This window comes from Leuciscus leuciscus (assembly GCF_965113295.1).
Source record: "Leuciscus leuciscus genome assembly, chromosome: 8".
Lineage (NCBI taxonomy): Eukaryota > Metazoa > Chordata > Actinopteri > Cypriniformes > Leuciscidae > Leuciscus > Leuciscus leuciscus.
Window position 1 is genome coordinate 24,814,078 of NC_138732.1, and position 21,417 is coordinate 24,835,494.

The window sequence follows — 21,417 nt, forward strand, 5'->3', positions numbered from 1 at the left end:
ATTCAAGTCTTCCTCACTTCTTATGCCATAAAGCAACTTTTCCAATCAATCGGTTGTGCTATTTCTTTCAGATTCTTTATTTTTGTTCTCTTTTTCCTTTGCCAGCTCTCTAATTAGCCAGCGGCTGACACAGCCATGTCCATTTCAGCACAGGGCAGCTAAAAATATCCAGAGAGAGAGAGAGAGAGAGAGAGAGAGAGAGAGAGAGAGAGAGAGAGAGAGTAAGGCCTCCCCAGCTATTCTCTTCCCACAGTAGTGCAGCAGACATGTTGGGCACACTTCCCTCCTTTTTCTCTCTCACTCCATCATTCATCCCTCCACCTCCAAAATTAGAGCAGAGCGGGCGAGTGTTTCCGGTAGGAGAGTTTGCAGGGCTAAAGCGAGCAGTCAGGACAGAGGTTACTTTTGTGTGCTCACATTTGTGATTATCCCAGTAAAAATAGATGTGTTTTTGTTAGCAATGTCCAATTTATTAAATTTAGCAGGATAAGTAGTCTCTAATGTCTAGTTTGTGATATCATTCCCAAAGCAAACGTCTGCCTCGCTTTTCTCTCTCTCAACCTGTCTTGTGTTTCTTTACCCTATACCTTCATGTACAGGAATAATTAAAGGCAAACACATTGCTGGTGAGGGATATAGGGTAGTGTTAACATGAGCCCACCCCCTTAAGCTGCAAAGCATCTATTGGCAAAGCAACGGAAGGTCAACATGCTCAATTAATTTATCCCGCCAGCTGTAGTGTAGCAGACACTCTCAGCTACTGTATTATAGAGCTCCTCTGTGCCTGTACTAGCACTGCTGCTCCTGGTCATGTGTTTCAGCAATGCATTAGTTAGATGGCCTTCTGTATGGGCCGTCAACCGGTTCCCTGGTGGGCCTTCCAGAGTCATTGCTGGTGATGCTTTCAACTCAAGGCTACAATTTTATGATTTTGGTCTGCGTGCCACCACCTGAACTTTCAGAACTCAGTAAGGACACATGAAAAATGAGCCAGTACGTTGATTCTGAAGCCTCTGATCCAGCGGTCCCAATAGCCATTAGTTGATGGATCTTTCTGTACCCAAAATGTGTCTGTGTCTTATTCTGAGCCTTCATCTTAGTTTTTTTTTGTTTTTGTTTTTTTAAGCACTTTGCTTTTAGTGGCTGTTATAACAGTGTTATTGCAGCGTAATAACATTGTGAACTAATGCAAAAGTTGCTATTGAACGTTGCCAGCATTGCAGGTTGCATCGCAGTCATAATATGCAATTGTATTGCAATTTAAATGCAAATTCACCCATGCAGTTCTCCTGCTGTGTTAAATGGGCTGAGGTTTGATTGTTTATGTGGTAATTTAACCCTGCTGATTGCTTTCCATCGTAATTATATAGTAATGAGGGTTTTTTTCTTTTTTCTGTTTGTGTACAGTAACCTGCTGTCTAATCCCTACGTGTGTGACTGTCACTTAGCCTGGCTGGGACTGTGGCTTAAGAAGACCAGGGTGGTTAGTGGCAACCCACGCTGCCAGAAACCTGCCTTCCTGAAGGAGATCCCTATACAGGATGTAGCCATGCCTGATTTCTCATGTGACGGTACAACTCTCTTTTGAGCAACTTCCTCTTGTACAATATGTTCTGCTTGCTCTGTTCAGTAACTCAGTTAAAGGGATAGTTCATCCAAAAATTTTAATTCTGTCATCATTTACAAGTTGTTTCCACCTTGTATGAGTTTATTTCTTCTATAGAACACAAAAGAAAACATTTTGAAGAATACTGGTAACCAAACAGGCTCAAGGTCCCATTGACTCCCATCAAGTCAATGGGCTCCATCAACTGATTGGTTACCAACATTCTTCAAAACATCTTCTTTTGTGTTCAATAGAAGAAGGAAACTATACACGGATGGAACGACTTACTTGAGGGTGCGTAAAGGATGACAGAATTGTCATTTTTGGGTGAACTATCCCTTTAATGGCTGCATTAAAGAGTGTATTAATGCAATAAACCACAAAAAGTTGTGCATCACAGTGTTTTTACCATAGTAAAGGAGCATGGATAGCCTAACTCCTTTAACTGTTGTGCAATCACTGTAAATATATTACATTTGATTAAGTTATTATATTATGTTTATGATATAATTGTCATCATAAATATTTCTTATTGGTATCTTTACATAGGCTATGTATTACCTTGTAACTTGGGTTTTATTGTACATATACAGACTTAAAGATTTAGATATATAGACTTTTGTTCAATGAAACCCAAAGCTACAGGGTAATGAACTCCATATATACAATGTATCTACAGTAAATTTCCCTCTGAAAGAGGTTTATCACCTTTTTCACAACTACACTGAACATGGCATATGCAATCAGATGTTTTTAATATAAATACAAATGTACCAATCTATGCTCCCATGTCTCCATCTATACAGTGTTGATTCTCTTTTATACTCTTCAACTCTGTTTCTACACTTCCCTGTTTAGAGGTTATATACCCCCTTTTAAGCAGTTCCTCATGAACCAGAGGCACATTGTCAGGACATTGAATAAGGGTTTGCAAACCTCAGCTACTATTTGCGCTGTAGCCTTTGCCATCCACACCACATCCATCTCCAGTTCCCATGAAATCACACTGCTTAGATCAGGCCACTGAATCAGCTCCTTCCAGACACCATTCCAGACCGAGGCTTGCTCTACGCTCCATCTCCTCGGATTTCCCACACCTTCATCCCCCTCTCCCTGCTTCCCAGCGTCAGGGTAAATCACACCCGGCCAACTTCCCACAAGGCCGCACCGAGAGGGCACCACGAGGACAAATTAAATGCTGAGCGTGGAGGCCTAAACATTATCTTCTCCCACTCTGGTTTTTATAGGGAAGAACTCGTGTCCATAAAGACAGGGGAAAACAGAACCTCTCGAGACTGACATAAAGTTTAATGGAGAAAAAGAAACTGCGGTTTGGCTTCTGTCTGGATTGGGTCCTGTGTTTCAGAAGGCCTCCCTGTCAAAGCTAGGGTGTTCTGGGTAGAAACAGCTCTTTTGCTGCTCCAGGACTTCAGGGAATATCGTGTTAAGAGAGCCTGCTCAGCTGTAGACGGCAAAGCACTTTGAAATAAAGAGGTTCAAAGTGAGAGAAATCGCCCTGGCTCGAGGTCCATTAGTTAGAAGAGGCTGTCTGTCAGGGCTCATGTGTTGTTATTCCGCTCATTTCTTCCTCCTTGTGCGGGGCGCCGTCACTTCAGCTCCAAAAAACTCACCAGCACAACATCTAGCTATTTCAGTGCTCTGCAATTACATTTAGAGTAACAAAGTCAAGCTAAATTGATTTACGGGAAGATATTTTCGGTTGTTTGAAGTAGTCATTGTAAAACAAGCCCCCTTGGCCTTTCTGCATTTGCAGGCACATCTAGGTCCAGCGTTCCCTTTTCCAGACTCGGTCTGTGAGTTATTCTTGGAGCATATCTCAGTCTCCATTACCTCCCATTAATGGCTTAATTCACTGTTTCTTTTTAATCTGCAGGGTAATTCAGCATTTTACAGATAGCATCTTACAGAGCTTGGATGAAAGCAGCTCGGGAGGAGGCTACAAGTATTGCTTGCAGGAAATGTGGAGCAAGCGAGGCCAAAAGCAATATTTAGCTGCTGATTTTAAACTCCTGTGCACTGTTTCACTTATTATGAGCGAGCGTGCTCTGTAATAATGATACCCATGTTTGGAGAACACACTGGAGAAAGGGCTATTTTCAGAGAGAGTGCAATGCATTTCGGTGCTCACAGCACCTGTGCTCTTTCATCTATTCTCCCTCTTTCTCCATCCTCCATTACTCCCTTTTAAAGAATTGATGAGTTTCTATATTAGATCTTTTAGCAACGCATATTACATTTTTCTCTTGCATGATGTAAAGGAGTATTAAATATGCATGTCTTTCTCTCTCAGGTATTGAAGAGAATGTCTGTCTGCCGTCGGCCCCTCGCTGTCCGGATTCCTGCACATGCTCGGACACAGTAGTGCGCTGTAGTAACCGAGGGCTGCGTTCCCTGCCTAAGGGCATCCCTAAAGATACAACTGAACTGTGAGTTTCTTCTTCGAACTCCCTTTATTTTTACCTTAATCACTTTAGGACAGAATCACAGCTGGTGGATTTTGTTTCCACAAAGTTCACGTCACATCCAATGTTCTTTTTCTACTTGGTCAGTTTAGTTAATTAAAATGGTAACAATCGGCCCAATAGGTTGAGTTACAAGAGTTAAAATTGGGGTCAGATTAAACTGTGTGAGGTTGGGAGTGTTTAAAAAGAGGAGACTTTAAAGTGAATAAATGTAGTGTATTTACAGCATGAAACCGGAAAACAAAATAAAACTAGAAAACTTAGGCTGTTAAAAGTGTGGAGTCAATTTTCACCCTACCATAAAACAGTCCTTAAGAGTCCTAGTGTGTTGAATGTGTCCACTGGTGTATATACAATCTACAAAAGTGATAATCAATAAAGTGTGCTTTCTGGAAAGGTAAGATTTGATCCATTGTCAGACAGATTGATTGATGGGATGTATTTGTACAAGAAGACTAGAACAAATGCACACATAAACACTATTATCACAGCCAAAAGAATTAATGATAACTATATTAATGCGATATCTATAGAAATTGAAGGTTCGTTTACACGACAATGATGTACTAAAAACAGAAACGTTTTTCCTTTGCGTTTTTCACATACAGACGACAACGTTGTCAAAACTATCCCAGTTCACACGAATCCGCGAAAACGACAAAAAATGCTGTATTAATCATGCCAGGCCAGTAGTTGGCGATGTCACTTTGTAAAGAAACGCTACACACCTATGGACTGAACACATAATACGCATACGCATGACGTCACAGTTTTCACAAATTCGCGTTTTTGTAAAGAAACGCTACACACCTATGGACTGAACACATAATACGCATACGCATGACGTCACAGTTTTCACAAATTCGCGTTTTTGTAAAATACTCGTTTTTGTAGTTTACACGGAGATTATAACAGAACCTTTTTTTTAAAACTTGCACTTTGAAACCCGTTTTCAAAAGTTTGCGTTTTCAGGCCCCCAAAACGCTGAAGTCGTGTTAATGAACAGCCAAAAAGCATAAAACGGTGTCTTATTAAGCAGCTTCTTAGAAAAAAATATAGAAATAAACAATACTATCAGTCAAATTCATCTTAAACTTAATTTTTTGTGTTGTCTCACTTTTTTTTTGTCCTATGAAACACACTCAAAATATGAATGTAGGAAGGAGGAGAGAGAGTTTGTATGTATAACTGTACAAAAGCACACAAAAATAACTTACTGTTGATTGGCACTTCCTGCAGACTGGGGCGTCTTTCTTTTACGGAATCCAAAAAGATAGCTAACAAGTTAACTTTTAAGTTTTGAGTGGATGTATAACAAGGGAAATCTGTCTTGTAAGAGGTGTGTCAAGGACACAGTAGTAATATCTCATGGCTTTATACACTACATCACACAACCCCGGTTTTCAAGCTGTCGTTAGATTTATTGACAACTTTGACAGTGACAGTATTGACCTTCATTACAAGAGTCTTCATGTACTGTAAATCTGCCTGCCATGAGCAATACAGTTTCTGAAACATACCCATTTTTAAAGAATAAAAAAGCCCATGATATGTCACGTGCTGGCCATGATCCAGCTTAGACTGTATGAGGGTCAATGAGTTTGATGCACTGTGTAAAGGTGTCCGTCATAGTCTAATGGACCAGTCAGATGAAGAGAGAGTACATCGCCTTCATAGAACTGCTGACACACAGGCCGTTTACACTCGACAAGAGCTGCTCACACTCCCACTTAAACAGAGAGAGTGAGAGCGAGAGACAGGGAAGCAATAGAACAAGTCGACAGCGACAAAGACGAGAAAGAAAGCACAAGATATCAAACAAACGACAGAGAGAGACTGATATAACAAGCGGTTATTTTACCGAGTGTAGTGAACCGGAAAATCTTGCTGTTGGTTTTTCAGCAGAAGGACAGTGATTGTTCTTGGATCGTACAGGAAAACTCCAGAAGGACCGACCTCTTCTCCTGTGTTGTAGTTTTGAAGACCGTATCACTGATCACTGACAGACCCCATTACCAGCTGGCTTTGATAGCAGACCCTGAAGTCCCTATCAAAGCGCCATCTATCTGTGTCCTGTCGTCTTGCATTGGTCTGGTCTGCTGACGTTCTGCTGGGCTCAGCTGAGAACAGCCTTTTAGCACATCAAAAAGTGGAAAAATAAGGATGAAAGAAATGTTGTAGATTAGCAATGCAAGCAGCTACACTTCAGGCCTGATCTTTAGCTCTTTAGCTCCTTTAGCTCACTGAAATTTCTCTGAATTTATAGCCACTTTGTGGTTATAAATGTCTTCTCCTTTTTTACTTTTTTTTTTATAAGCATGAAATGAAATTTAAAACGAAATCTGGTTTTGCTTTGTACCTTGTCTGAGGAGTGAAATTTGTCTGTTAACAGGATTTTTTTTTACCGTTTCAGATACTTGGAAGGAAACCTCCTCACATCCGTGCCCAAAGAGCTTCCTAATCTGAAACAACTGACACTGCTGTATGTATTTCTCCTCTTTTTTTATTGATTGTATTCATTTGGCATGCACATTTAGACAAAGGAACCTACTGTGCATTGAATGGCTTCATTTGTATGTATGTTTTAAGCATTCCCATTTGTGACCCTGGATCACAAAACCAGTCACAAGTCGCACGGGTATATTTGTGGCAATAGCCAACAATACATTGTATGGGTAAAAATTATCGATTTTTCTTTTGTGCCAAAAATCATTAGGATATTTAGTAAAGATTATGTTCCAATTTCCGATATTTTGTAAATATATAAAACATTTATTTTTGTGAGTGAATGCAGCACAATCACGAACATAAATGGACAACTTTAAAGGCGATTTTCTCAATGTTTCGATTTTTTTGCACCTTCAGATTCCAGATTTTCAAATAGTCATATCTCGGCCAAATACTGTCCTATCCTAACAAACCATACATCAATGGAAAGCTTATTTATTTAGCTAAAATAAAACAATTTACCCATGTGACTGGTTTTGTGATCCAGAGTAATTTTTCCTGAAGCTGAATGATATATGAGGCACCTCTGTACAATACAAATCTCACACTGTAAAAATAAATAAATAAATAATAACCTACAGTAAAAATGTATGGCTTTTGCAAGTGAAAGCTATGAATTGCTGTATAGTTTACAGTGAAATAATATTCCCAGAAGTGATGCATCACTTACAAAATTGAAATGAATTAAACATCACAAACCAGTATTATTATATTTTATTTAAATGAATAGGTTTCTGCTAGCTTTTGTTGTCAGTAATGTACATTAAGGTGTTTTGTGTTATATTTTATGTTTTAGTTAATGTTTTTTGCATTATTTTAGAATCATGTTTGCTATCCTGATGGTGTTTTATCTCTGTGTGCATATGACTCTATGTATGAGCATTGGCCATGGTTTATGGAAAATTCACCCAAAAAAGTCACCAATACGCCATCCCATAATACCTGAAACATTTTTACTATATTTTTCCCCAAAATGAATATCTGGCAACCGCAACTGCCAGTTCTTTAGCGAAAATTTAACGGGATACAGTTTAGTTTTTATGCATGTTTTAAGCCATTTTTAATAACCTTTATTTAACCAGGTTAAAACTAACTAAGATTAAATGTTTTTTCTAAGAGTAAACTGGCCAGGGTTGTGAAGGTATGTTGTAGACTTTGTTCTGAGGGTGTGTAATTGAATCTGCTGTGTGTTTGTGTGTGTTTCCTCTGCAGAGACCTCAGTAATAACAGCATCAGTCTTCTTGCCCCTCTCACCTTCAGCAACATGACACAGCTCGCAACCCTGTAAGTTAACACCATAATCCAACAATCAAACACAGTTTCTATGTCGACATTGTTCCGTCATGCGAACATTACTACTACTGACTAAAACATTTTGCCAGAATTGTTGACATTAAATGACAGTTTTGTCTCCATCTGTCTGCAGGATCCTGAGCTATAATCAAATTCGCTGTGTCCCGGTTCATTCATTTGATGGCTTGCGTTCTCTCCGCTTGCTGTAAGACTCCTTTTTGTATTTTACCTGATGAACCAGCGATCTGCTGCACAGCAACATCAATCTCTCTCTCTCTCTCTCTCTCTCTCTCTCTCTCTCTCTCTCTCTCTCTCTCTCTCTCTCTCTCTCTCTCTCTCTCTCTCTCTCTCTCACACACACACACATAAACTCCCCATGCACCACAACACCTCTCTGAGATCCCAATAACCTGACTTATGAACTTAACGTCAGGAGATTAGTGCCTGAACAAAGCAGCTTTAGAACAACATGTTCACAGCATCAGCAGGTTTTGAAGGAACAAAGCATTTTTTAAGAAAGCAGATTTTAAGAGCTCTTTTAAGTCCCGTGGGTTACTTTTTTGTAATTAAAAGTAACAGATTTTAACTATATATATATATATATATATATATATACTTTAAAATGTCACTTTAAATGGTCTTGGAAGCTTTTTACCATACCCTCATCATTTTTGCTACATTGCCCTTATCCCATTCTCAAACTTTTAATCTTAAACTATGAAAATGCCATTATAAAATGTTAATTATTGCTATAATTTAAAAGTATAAAAAGAGTCAAATAAACGTAATTAATTTCAGTATTTATTATGTGAAAATAACAGTACATTTCAAAAGTTTGGAAATAGAAATCTGCTGTAACATTATCAATGTATTTACTGTTACTTATGATCAATCTAATAAAAGTAATGAATTAATGAAAGGTAATGTACTGTATGTCCCTCAAATTATTCCTGTCCTTTAGTCAAGAAAATTCCAGGTAAATATCAATTGTGAACAAAATATTTTTTTATTGAGCTGTAATTTTGTTAAGATTGTCTTAAGTAAAAAGTGGTAAATATTGTGCATTTGTGATACATATTGTGATACCTGGTGTATTTTTAATACATAAAATGTTAAATATGAAATTAGTAAGACAAAGTCAGACAGTTTATATTTTTTAAATATAATTTCTACTACATATTTAATCACTGTAAAAAATTTCTAACCCTCCCAAATCAAACATTTCAAGTGACCGATAACATCTAAATTTTTCAATTGGCCCAAGTGCTCAATGAGAAATAATACGTCAGACTAATTGAAAAATGTAGATGTTATCGGTCACTTGAAAATTTTTGACTTGGGGATGTAATTTTTTTTTACAGTGATGGTAATTTGAGATGTGGTAGAAATGACATTTGTCCATGGCAGGTGTAAAAATGTATATATAAAAAAAGACAGTTCTCCTTAGATATTTGTATAATATCTCTTGCAATTTATTAGTAGACAAATAAACAAACCTTAGTTGTTAACAAACCATTGTGTGGAAGAAACAACCTTAAATGTCTCTCAGCATATAACTGGATGGTTAGCTTTGTGGCTCTGGGCAGGATAGGTTATCAACACCCTGTGTGCACAGATATGTTAAACAGACCAAAGGACGCCCACCTTATTCCGGCCTCTTCATGTTTAGTCTGCCAGGCAGTCATCATTGTCACTTTTTAATTTCCCAGAATGCCTCAAGGCCACCACTGACTTGGCCTCATGGGTCTTTAGCTGTCCAATCATGCTCTCAGGTTGCAGTCTGGATGTATATGTGTGGGTCGAGCGCCCTGTAATAGAACAGGATAAATTATTAAACAGAACTGACACAGCATACAATGAAATCTCAATGCAAATCTGCCGTTCCCACTGGTGTCTCACAAAATTGGCTGAGGTTTTCTATAATTCGTGCTAAATGCCTTGAATGACTGACCCTTTCTTTCTTTCTCTATCTCCCCTCTTTGATTCTTTCATCATTTATAGTGCAGAAAACAATGAAACCAACTCCCAGAGCTCAGTGCTTTTTTTCATTTTCTTTTCATTCTTCTCTTTCAGAACCCTCCACGGAAATGACCTTTCAACTATTCCGGAGGGAGCCTTCAGCCACTTGACATCTCTGTCTCATCTGTAAGTGTGTGTGCGTGTGTGTGTGTGTGCGTGTGCGTGCGCGTGCGTGTGTGTGTGTGTCAGTGTGAGAACGTTCTCTCTCTGCCTCTATTATTGATGGACTCCCAGTCTCAACCTTAGAGACCAACTCAGGTCTTTAGACTCAATGTAAGTTTTACCTCATTACCGTGTGCAACCTAGAGAGAGTGCAGCCTTGTGCTCCGCGCTCGGAGACCGAGCCCCACAGGAAATCTTTGTAAATTTTATTACTGCTAAAAGGCATCTATTATGAAGGCTTATGGCCGTGTTGTTTTTTTCCTCTCCGGCTGTAGTTCCTGTTGCCGGTTTGGAGTGCGGATACTGTAGCTCCTTGTGTCCTCATTGAAAAGAACTGTCAGGATAAAAAATCCATTGAGGAATAAAAGCCCTGTTGAATTGAAGGAAGTGCGATTGGGATTTCTGTAGTAAATGAAGATGTCAGCTTTGTAATGTACTGTAGTGTAGTATGGTGCATTCAAGTCATGTCGGAACAATCGTATTTACGAGTTGAGCGGACGTGAACGGACACCACAAAGTCATAATTACAAATAAGGAACTCAAAATTGTCTTTGAGCTCAGAGTTTCAGAGTTGGGGGATTGTGGAAAACATGTGCATGTTCTCATCTACCATCTCTAGTTGATGGTTCCAACTCGTAAAATACGAACTTCTCAGGAGGACTTAAATGCACCACTAAGGAAAAAACTAAAAAGTGTTACCACTAGACCAGGGCTGTCTAACCCTGTTCCTTGAGAGCTACTGTCCCTAAAGTTTAGCTCCAACCCCAGTCAAACACACCTGAACCAGCTAATCAAGGTGTTCAGGGTTACTTGAACATTACAGGCGTGTGTTGGAGCAGGGATGGAACGGAAGTCTACAGGAAGGTAACATTCCAGGAACAGGGTTGGAGACCATTTCACTAGACCAACGAATCATACTGCTATTCTTTTCAAACAAAGGGTAACACTCGTCTCCCCTCATGCAGGGCTCTTGGAGCGAACCCCCTATACTGTGACTGCGAGCTGCGCTGGTTGTCTCAGTGGGTGAAGGCTGGGTTTAAAGAGCCTGGCATCGCCCGCTGCACTGGACCACCTGACATGGCGGACCGACTGCTGCTTACCACCCCCCTCAATCGCTTCCAGTGCAAGGGTGAGTCTCATTTCTGCCTCATCTTTCTTCTCTTCTGCTGGTTAGTCTGCTCCAGACACATTGAGCCATGGTGGCCGCATGGGAAATGCAGATTCGAATTTGGTCTGCGTCATTTCCTGATCTAAATCCCCCTCTCTCCCTCCCTAAATAATATTCTGTCTTCTTATCTGTTGTTTCTATGAGTAAAAAATCTCCAAAAATCTAAATTCCAAAAAGAAAGTGTGGGAGTGTTTAATGTCGAGCATCTCAGAGTCAGCACTAAGCAGCATTTACAATGGCATTGTCTCTGTAATAATTCATATTTCAGAATGATATTTGAGGAGGAAACAAATGTAGGGTGGGTCTTGGTGTTATCCGATCAGAATTGATTGGCTCATGAAAAGTGTTATGATGGAGTTAGGGTGAAGTAAGATGTGATGATCTAAAGCGAAAGTTATTTCAGAGCAGTTTTTTTTTTTTTTTTTTTTTTTTACACTTTATTTTAAGCTATTGTATAGTTACATTGTACTTACTCATAATGTACAAAGTAATATTAATTAACTACATTACTATAGAGTTACGGTTAGTAAGATTTAGTTACTCGTAATTATGCATGATTTACTGTTATTACTATACTAAGTAAATGTAGTAATGTGTAACTACTGTACGTCACATTAAAATAAAGTGTTACCCCTTTTATCACAAACTAAAACTATTTAAAATATTTTTTGTTAATTGTTAATTGTTTTTGTTATTTGTTAATTTTGTTAAATGAAGCTTAAATAAAATAAAATATTAATATTAAATGCAAAACTTTAAAAATGAATATTAGATGTTGCCCTAACAAAACATTTTTTTGAAGTACTAAAGTAACTAAAGCTAAAACTGAAATAAATATAAATTAAAGTTAAATAGAAATATTTATTATAAAATACTAATAAAAATATTAATATTTAAACTAAAATTAAAATGAAAAATGTTAATATAAAAATAAAAGCTAATATGAAATATTAATAAATAAATCATATAATAGTATATAAATAATATTAAAAAAAACAGAATTTCAGAGTCAGAGCAGAGTTTACATTTTGATAAAATATATATATATATATATATTTTTTTTTTAAATAACATGAACAGATAAATAGTTTCACAAGTAAAGGGTCAGCTTATTTTTCATGCTGACCTTAATGTCACCTCCATTCCCTTTGATTTCTCATTCTCTTGCTTTCTTCTCTTCCACGCATTTATTCTTCACATTTTGTGTCGTGTGCGTTTCAGGTCCAGCTGATTTGAATCTGATGTCCAAGTGCGCCCCCTGTCTGGCGGCTCCCTGTCAGAACAACGGCACATGTGTGAGTGATGTCACAGGCTCCTACCACTGCACCTGCCCTTTTGGCTACAAGGTGAGTGAACAGCCGATGGCCCACATATATCATCGGGTAGCATCTATCCTGTCCTCCTGCACACGTGTGCAGAATATACAGAATATTCCTTTGAGTTATGTGCATCATTACATGCAAGAGAGCCTCATCATCCATCTTCCCAAGCTCAACTTCCTGTATCTGAATTTCTTGATTAGTTCCTATTGTACTCAAGGCAGGCGTTTGTGAGGCGATGTTTGTGTAGCAGACTCATACTCAGCAGGAACCGTATGACCTTGGGGGTGAAGCCTTGGGCCGCATTGCAAGAGCTGTGAAGAATGTGAGCTGCTTTCAAAGGCAATTTATTTCGAGACAAGAAGCCATGAGAAATGAGAAGTGTGACAGGGAGTGTACAAAAATGCAAATCTTACGGCATCAAGCCGTTCACTTGCAGAGCTAAAACAAACTGCTTTTATAAACGTACCATAGTACACCTGAACCAAATTTTAGACCACCTTTTCAAGCAAATTGGGCTGCAGATTTACAGAAAACCACTTGAATGGCTTCGAAAAAACAAATGAACCACAGTCTGACATCCAACAGACTCTGTTCCACACAAAAAGTACTTTGAGAATGTGTGTGTGTCCTGACTGCGGTGTGAAATCATTACCCTTTTGTTTGGTTATGGGATTCCTGTCAGTGTTGTTCTGTTGAAGAACAGATAAGAGCTTAACCCTTCGCCCTCTACAAGACAGAACCAATGGGCTGTCTTTTAATTAAAACCGCAGCTCTCAAGGTCAGTTGCAGGTGTGTGTCTGTCCTCGAAGTAAGTGAAGATTAATTAGAATGTTCAAGAGTACTGAATTAAATGAAACATGGGAAGAAGAAAGAGAAAAAACAGAGGGACACAGAGAGAGAGAAAACAGAGGCATATGGGCCCTTTGAGGAGAGCAGAGGAAACAGGCATATCAGTGGCAAAAGCCTTTGTCTGAAATTGAAATGGAGAATGTTAGTCATGGAGTTACAGCCCCGGAGTGTAAAAGGATCAGAGCACGACATACATCTTCCATAAACCATGGTATTAAACTAAACCTGGCTCTGGGCCTGGATATAGAACTAGTAAACAAATAAGATTTATATATTTTCTGAAGAAAATGTGAGTGGTGCTTGTCAGTGCAAAACTACAATGTTACTAGTAGGTGATTACTAGGCTAAACAGTTGCTAATATGTTCTAAATGTTTATATTATTTTTGCTATGTGGTTGCTAGGGTGTTCTGGGTGGAAGTTTACTATTTAGGGTTAAGGGATTAGAATAGATTCCTAATTATAAGTATGAGCAACAATAATAACCATAGCAAGCGCCGCTAATCATTGCCCTTAATGTCCACTCCTTAACCCTGTTTGAATGGTAAATTGCGGTTAACATTTAAGTTGACATTTTACTCAGAACTCATTATGTTATATTGTAGATGATGCTTTTATTCCTTTCACCTCTTCATCTTTTAAAGTAGCCATCTGATTGTGATGGCTCAGGATCTAAGGGTCAGACATGTTAAAACCTGAGCTCTTTCTTTCTTAATCTCAATGTCCTTTTCTTTCCTTAGGGTCGTAACTGCGAGATTCCCATTAACGCCTGCATCAGCCTGCCGTGTATTAACGGAGGCACATGCCATCTCACACCTGGACTGGACGGGCATTACAGGTACATCCAGACCTGTACAAATTATATTTTGACATGTTGAGTTGTGGTGCTAATTCTGGTAATGTAGGTCTGAATGTAGCCTGCACAGTGTTACCACTATCGCTATGAATACAAGTGTCAAAAGGATATAAATAATAAATTTCATTTGAATGTCCTGTGTTAAAATGCACATCTGGACAAAATATGCGCATTAAAAATTTAAAGCTTGTAATACCCCTGGACATTTGAAAGAAGCAAGAGGCAGGCAGATTGTTGTAATGGCACAATAAATGTCCCCTGCGCCCTATAAATCACCCGGCAACTTTGGTAATGTCATATTAGACCATTTTTGTAGGGCAGCAGCTTCACGTCCAGAAGAAAACAGAATTGCACAATGACTTTACAAAAAACAGCTAGCAAATGAGCCCAGAGATTTGTGTGTTTTATGTGTCTGTGGGTGGAATATATCAGTTTCTGGCGTAGCCCCTGAGTGTTGGCAGCCAGAGGGCAGGGACTGGGTGGATGGGTACAAACGGGTGTGGGTTCTGCTAAACGCTGAGATAAGTTTTACTGCTATTGCTCAACAAGTCACCATGGAGATGGAGGTTTATCAAACACTGAGCCTCAGTCATTGATGGATCAGACCCACAAGACTTACGGATAGCAACAGAAAGACAAAACAACAGAGAAAAAATACATATATTAAGGGCTGCTTGGGATTTCAGCAGGTGATGTAGTCGAGACCAGCTCATGAGTCAAGACAGAGATCAGAAGAGGGTTGAGTTTGAGTCAAGACCGAGTCCTTGTGTTCTCAACAAGACAAGACCATGAAAATATGGTCTTTGGTTTGGACTTGAGGACCAAGACCATGAAAATATGGTATATATATATATAAATATATAAATAATAGGAGCATGTGGTCTTTGCTGGTCTTACCTCAGACTCAACCCTTTTCTGGTCTCGATCTTTAGACTACGACACTGGATATATGATATCCATCTTAAAAGAATAACAGTGCCTCCATCATCTGCTCACCATCATATTGCTTGTTTTTGGTGGAACGCAAAAGGAGGCATTTCGCAGAATGTTAAGGCTGTTCTTTTCCTCAAAGAAAGCGGATGGTGACCAGTGACTGTCCAGCTTAATAGCTCAGAGAAGGACAAACCGTTCCATAAAAGTGATCCATATAACTAATATGCTATATTCCTTCTGAATAAGTCTTCTAAAGCCATACAATAGCTTTGTTTTCATTGTCCTCCATAGTTATCATGGTGCATTTAAGCCATGTCTCGTTTCGAAGGCGGCGTCCTCAGGAGGTTGCATTGCATTTGTCGGCCGCATACGTCATTGAGGCTGCTTCATTTCAGTAAACTGACCACTACATTCCAAAGTCATTAAGAAATGACAGCGATTTATACTTCACTTGGAATAACTGTTAATTTTATAATAGTAACTGTTCCGCATATGACGTATGCAGCCGACAAATGCCACCTCCGGAGGACACAGCCTTCGAAACGAGACATAGCTTTAGAGACCAAACAATGACACATGAATAGCAACGAATGATACGGTTATGACTGCAGGACTAAAGAAAAACAGTCTGTCAGGTCTCAGGGTGTCACCAAACAGAGCTAAATCACTGAAACCCATGTGTTTTCTTTTGTTCTAACATTTGAAGTATTGATCATTGTCTTGTGCCTTACCATTCCTGTAGCTGTGTGTGTCCACCTGGGTATGAGGGCCAGCAGTGTGAGCTGAATCCTGATGACTGTGAAGACAACGACTGTGAGAATAACTCCACCTGTGTGGATGGCATCAACAACTACACCTGTGTCTGCCCTCCTAACTACAAAGGTACCAGTTTAACCTCATTGAACCAGCCTGTAAAAGCATTCAGAGTGTCTCAGACTCTGATACAATTTTCTTAGTCATATTACCCTATTTGTCTGTTTCAGTCGTACCGCAATGAGGCCATTTCACCGGCCAGACTGTGCCAATTGCATTTATATCCTCCAGCCACAACTGAGGTGGCTAAGAAAACATTAGGAAACCAAAATAATATACATGTTAAAGCTGGTAGAGGGCAGTTTTACTAAACAAACCAGCTTTTGACAAAGGTTCTGACTCAGCGCATTTAGAGTTCAGCCGTTGTTAAAACTGTCTGTTCATTTCCACTTCTAATTTGCCAAGTGCTGAGCAGTGGCACCACTGCTCTGGTCCTCCCTTCTTTTCTGCCCTCTGCTCTTCTCCTTCCTCAAAATAGGAAGTGCAACTGCTCCTAGCGGGCCCTGTCATTATAACGGCATTCCTCTTTGCCACCTCCCCTGGAGCGGGTACATTTGGTGTGTAGAGAGTGTGTGTACTTGCTGCGGTCCAAGCCAGGCCACATCCATAAGCTTGTAGGGCACACACAGCTGTCTGCTTAAAGGGCACAGCCTTAAACTTAGTTTTAAACCAAGAAAGAGAAAAAAATTATTGCTCAGAGGTTGATCTTAGTGGAGTTTTCAGTTAAGTTTCATGTTAGGATCAACTTTGGCTCAGAGGTTTCCCCTGAAAGTCCTAGGAGTTAGATATAGGAACTCTAGAGGAGACTTGTGGGATTACTGAGGTCTTTTTAAGATAAGAGTCTCCATTTGCTCTCAGAAACAACTGTGATATTTGAATACATTTAAAAAAAAAGCATGCAGGAAGCTGTCAGTTAGATCTCCCTCATTCTAACTGGTGCTGCTCATCTTACTCTCTTTGTCTGACTGTCATCTGTACCAGACTGGCTAGAGCTCATCAGCAAATATATTTTTTAGTACTTTCATATAAAAAGGATGTAATTATGTGGGTGAAATGAAAGTGGAGAGTTGGAGATTTAATAGACTGGTGATGTTTTCTCTCCTTTTTTAACATTGTGCCCATTTACAGTTAAACTGGTATTTACACTGGGATTTTCATTTTGTGAGTGTCACATAATCCTTCAGTGTCACATGATCTCTAAACTCATTTCACAATATTACTGTTTTACTGTAGTTTTGATCAAATACATTTAGTTTTAAATTGTACAGAACCCAAACTTTTGAACGGTAGTTTAAAAGTTAGCAGATCGTCAGAAAAATTTTCCACCATGTCATTATCCAAACTATGCAAGGCAACGTCGTTTCAACCCTCGTTTAATGTTGAATCTTCACACTTTGCCAAAGGTCAAGTCTCTTAAACATTCATTCCTTCTCCATTGTCATTGTATTTCTGTATCTCTGTATGCATTTTAACAGCTGTTGCAAATTCCACTGAAGATTGTTCTGTATTAACCTCAGTCTGTACTAGTCTTACCAACAACATTCAGATTTGATTTAAAACTCTACAGCCTGAGCTGTTTGCCAGATTCCAGCATGTGAGGTGCATGCAGGAAACACAGGCAGTCGTGTGTGACCTGTAGACACAGACTGTACTGATTCCCTGAAGAACACACACAGTTGCTGCAGAAAGGGGTCTAGAGGAAATTGGCCTGGCAGCAGACCACCTAAACCTCGTCTCGAGGGCCGGAGCACAGAGAGGGTACATCTGTTTCTGAGCGGCTGCTGCTGTGCCATGCAGCCAGCAACACCAACACAAGTGTGCTGGACAGGAAATGCTAGGAATCTGGGTGAATGAGTACAGGGATGTGGAGTTTGGATCAGACCTAGCACTGCCTGTTGCAAAGCCGGACGTCCTACAGCAGGTGGACAGGAACAGGCAATGTATTGAAGGTTCTGGTTGGCAGTGATTTAGTGCCTTCGATTGGACCCCGCTGAGCTGAGTGCTCAAGAAAGACTTTGCCATCACACAAAGATGTGTTTTCAGTTGAGCCTGTTGGAGAAAAGCCTCACAGTCTAAATGCTGGCAGATGGTGTGTGGGGCGAAAACACCTCAAGGAGGGTCACACATGCTGAATGTTCAGTCAAAGAGTTCCTTTAGCCAACTGTGAGCTTCACCCAGTAGAGGCCCTGAGTGTTTCAGCATGTGATCAAATCCGGACAACTGTTAGAGTGATTTGTTCCTTTTCTTTGTGTGTCTCTTAGGTGATCTGTGTGAGGAGGTGGTTGACCCCTGTCTGCCTGGGTTTGACCTCTGCCAACATGACTCCAAGTGTGTTCCTCTCAGTAAGGGCTACAGGTGAGTGTGTGAGTGCCTATGGGAAGTGGAGCATGGGAGAACACAGAATATAGCTCATAATTCCACAGGAAAGACAACATGACCAGCCTGTGATGTAATGTAATGGCCTATAGTTGTAGTCAGAAGTGTCATTATTCTACCAAGTAGTATTTAACTCACCTAGTGCCAGAGCTGCCTCTTTTGCTGGTCATCTCTAGCATTTAAATCGTTTTTATTGTTTTCTTTTTCAGGTGTGAATGTTTGCCAGGTTATGTTGGCCAGCAGTGTGAGCAGGATTACAACGACTGTCTGGAGAACAAATGCCAGCATGGGGCAGAGTGTGTCGACGCCATCAATGGATACACATGTGTGTGTAGGGAGGGGTTCAGGTGAGACACATGCATTGTTCACACTCAGGTGTGTTTACCTATGTAAAGGACACAGCATAGACGTCTGTTGTTTGTTAAGCTAATTATAACTACTATAATAATTGACAGATGTAGAAGTGATGAGAACCATTTTGGTCTTGAATAATAATAATAATGATAATAATAGCTATTAATTAATATTTTTATTATTTTAAATAATATATAAATGTATATATTAAATATTATTATAAATGTAATTTTTTCAAAGTTTCATTTATTTTATCATTTATATGTCACATTTCAAATATAAATTTTTCTTTCTTTTTTATAAAATATTTTTTATATCATTCAAATATAAAAACTACAGATAAATACTGATCCTTTTAGCTGTTCATAAAGAGGCCATTTAATCAGGTACACACACACACAGCTTATGTTGGTGCTTTATTATATGCTAGTGTATCATTAAATCTGAGATGCACAGAAGATGAATATCCATATGTCTAATTATAACACTAGCATGTGTGTGTGTGCATGTGTGGCAGAACAATCGCTCTCTCCCCAGCATCCCTCACTCCACCACAGCTACTGATTAAGGGCCTGATGGTGTCTTGAGCCCAGCATTAATCTGGCTTACCACCCATCCTGACACTCTATCAATATTCTAACACCATCTTCTTCTCCTGTGTGAATAAGATTTAAGAAAGAAAGAAAGTTCAATTAAAAGTGCTTGAAAAATTGTGGTTACCCTTTATTTTAGGTAAATGCCTTATATCTATTTCCTTAGCGGGTTGTTCTGTGAGAATCATCCACCAATGGTATTGCTCCAAAAGACGAGTCCATGTGATCAATCTGACTGTCAAAACGGAGCCCAGTGTCTGGTCGTGGAGGGAGAGCCCGTGTGCCGTTGTCTACCAGGCTTCTTCGGCATCAAGTGCCATAAAATGGTCACAGTTCACTTCCTCGGCAAAGATACCTACGTAGAGCTCTCCGGCGCCAAGATCCGACCACCCATGCACATATCCCTCCAGGTACACCTGCAACCACTTCCTGTAATGCTTAACAATAGGTCCCAGATCAGTTTCTGAAATATAGACTTCACAGATCACTAGCCTCAGGACAGTCCGCATATCAACCAAACTCTCATCAGTGGCCATGAGAAGCGATCTGCCTCTCTGTCATCTATTTTAGGTCTTTTTTTTTTCATCTGCTGTGCATGGTTTAAGCCAGCTTTGGCCTCTCTGACATTATGCGAATGTCACCTCTTGTCCACCTGTGTGAATAATTCCTCTCCTGAGGACATATATTATGGTAATAGAGGTTGAGCTGGGCTGTTATCCGTTGCAATCAGGGGTACTGCGTGACCGCTAGATCTGCTACAAATGAGCCTATATCTTCTCACTGTCGGGAGGGCACACTAATGTTAATTAAAGTAGGAGAAATTAGAAAGAGCTCAGTGGATGTTTATCTCCTTGTGGACATCGTCATCTCTCAGTTTCAGTATCTCTTAGCACATTCGCATATCGAGTGGCCTTTGTGAGTAAAGAAATAGTGCATTGGTTATACTCAGTGTTGCTTTCCAAACCAAGTCTGAATTTTTCGCAAGAAAACATGTACAATGAGGTTTTAAAATGAAACGGTGCATCTGTATGAACTCTTTCACACTAAGTTCAAACTGCAATGTTACATTGTTTGTTTCTTCACAGACCATTCAGATAAGTGATGCCAGTTTTCAGGAATTTTCATAGATGATTTGAAAATTAATTAATTACTTAATTAAGTCATTAATTATGTATTATGCGATGCATCGCAATGCGGGACATGCACGATTCAGCATCGATGCGGTAAAGTGCCATAATCGATTATGTCACTGTTTTTAGGGGTGTAACGGTACGCGTATTCGTATTAAACCGTTCGGTACAAGGCACGCATTTTCAAACCGAACGGTTATTTCAAATGTAAGCGCGTCGCGAACGCGCTCATAATGTAGACGCTGGCGCGACCACAACATCAAATGGCATACGCAATGTAAGCGGAACGAAACTGAGCTACTCGTGACGGACTGTTTATCAGTTTGGACCAAAGCAGCGCGAGCCGATCTAATACTACACAGCGCTAATAAGAGATCCAGTAAATTAAGGATTTGAATTCGCCACTAAAGTAATAATATCGCTGCAAGATCTAGTGAGAAACATTCACATTTCTCCGTTATTAACAGATCAAACAGCGCTGACGTGGAAACCAGGAAGAAACATTGTGACATGAATGAACTATCCAGTGTCCACAGATCAGCAACATTCACCATGGATTTACTGTAGTAACACTAACTGCAACTTTGGAAGTTTGGCAGGAATAGTAGGCTATAATGCTTTCAAGTAACGTTATGTCGGATTTATTTCGACATTATGAATAACATTGCTGCCCTTAAAGCTGCAGGTGGTAACTTCTGTAAAAATGTATTTTTTACATATTTGTTAAAACTGTCATTATGTCCTGACAGTAGAATGTGAGACAGATAATCTGTGAAAAAATCAAGCTCCCCAGGCTCCTCCCAGTGGTCCTATTGCCATTTGCAGAAATACACCACGAGTAGCTTTCTTAATTTACCTTTAATTGTCAAAAAAAAAAGCAATTAAGCACCCTTAGTCCAGTAAAACGTTGTTGTGTGGATTAAACATTGTGGACTTTTCCATGAAGTCAAATCT

The 21,417-nt window shown here is 39.5% G+C and overlaps 1 protein-coding gene across 1 annotated transcript in view; it reads left to right on the forward strand.

Annotated features, from left to right (window-relative positions):
- slit3 (slit homolog 3) overlaps window positions 1–21,417 on the forward strand; it is a 173,499-nt gene that overhangs the window by 139,368 nt on the left and 12,714 nt on the right. Inside the window, exons 18-30 of the mRNA XM_082177377.1 lie at window positions 1,408–1,571; window positions 3,918–4,053; window positions 6,503–6,571; window positions 7,810–7,881; window positions 8,024–8,095; window positions 9,964–10,035; window positions 11,037–11,200; window positions 12,461–12,585; window positions 14,149–14,246; window positions 15,940–16,079; window positions 18,272–18,365; window positions 18,596–18,733; window positions 19,500–19,743. Of these exons, the coding sequence (XP_082033503.1) occupies window positions 1,408–1,571; window positions 3,918–4,053; window positions 6,503–6,571; window positions 7,810–7,881; window positions 8,024–8,095; window positions 9,964–10,035; window positions 11,037–11,200; window positions 12,461–12,585; window positions 14,149–14,246; window positions 15,940–16,079; window positions 18,272–18,365; window positions 18,596–18,733; window positions 19,500–19,743 (1,588 nt within the window). The remainder of the gene's footprint in view (window positions 1–1,407; window positions 1,572–3,917; window positions 4,054–6,502; window positions 6,572–7,809; window positions 7,882–8,023; window positions 8,096–9,963; window positions 10,036–11,036; window positions 11,201–12,460; window positions 12,586–14,148; window positions 14,247–15,939; window positions 16,080–18,271; window positions 18,366–18,595; window positions 18,734–19,499; window positions 19,744–21,417) is intronic.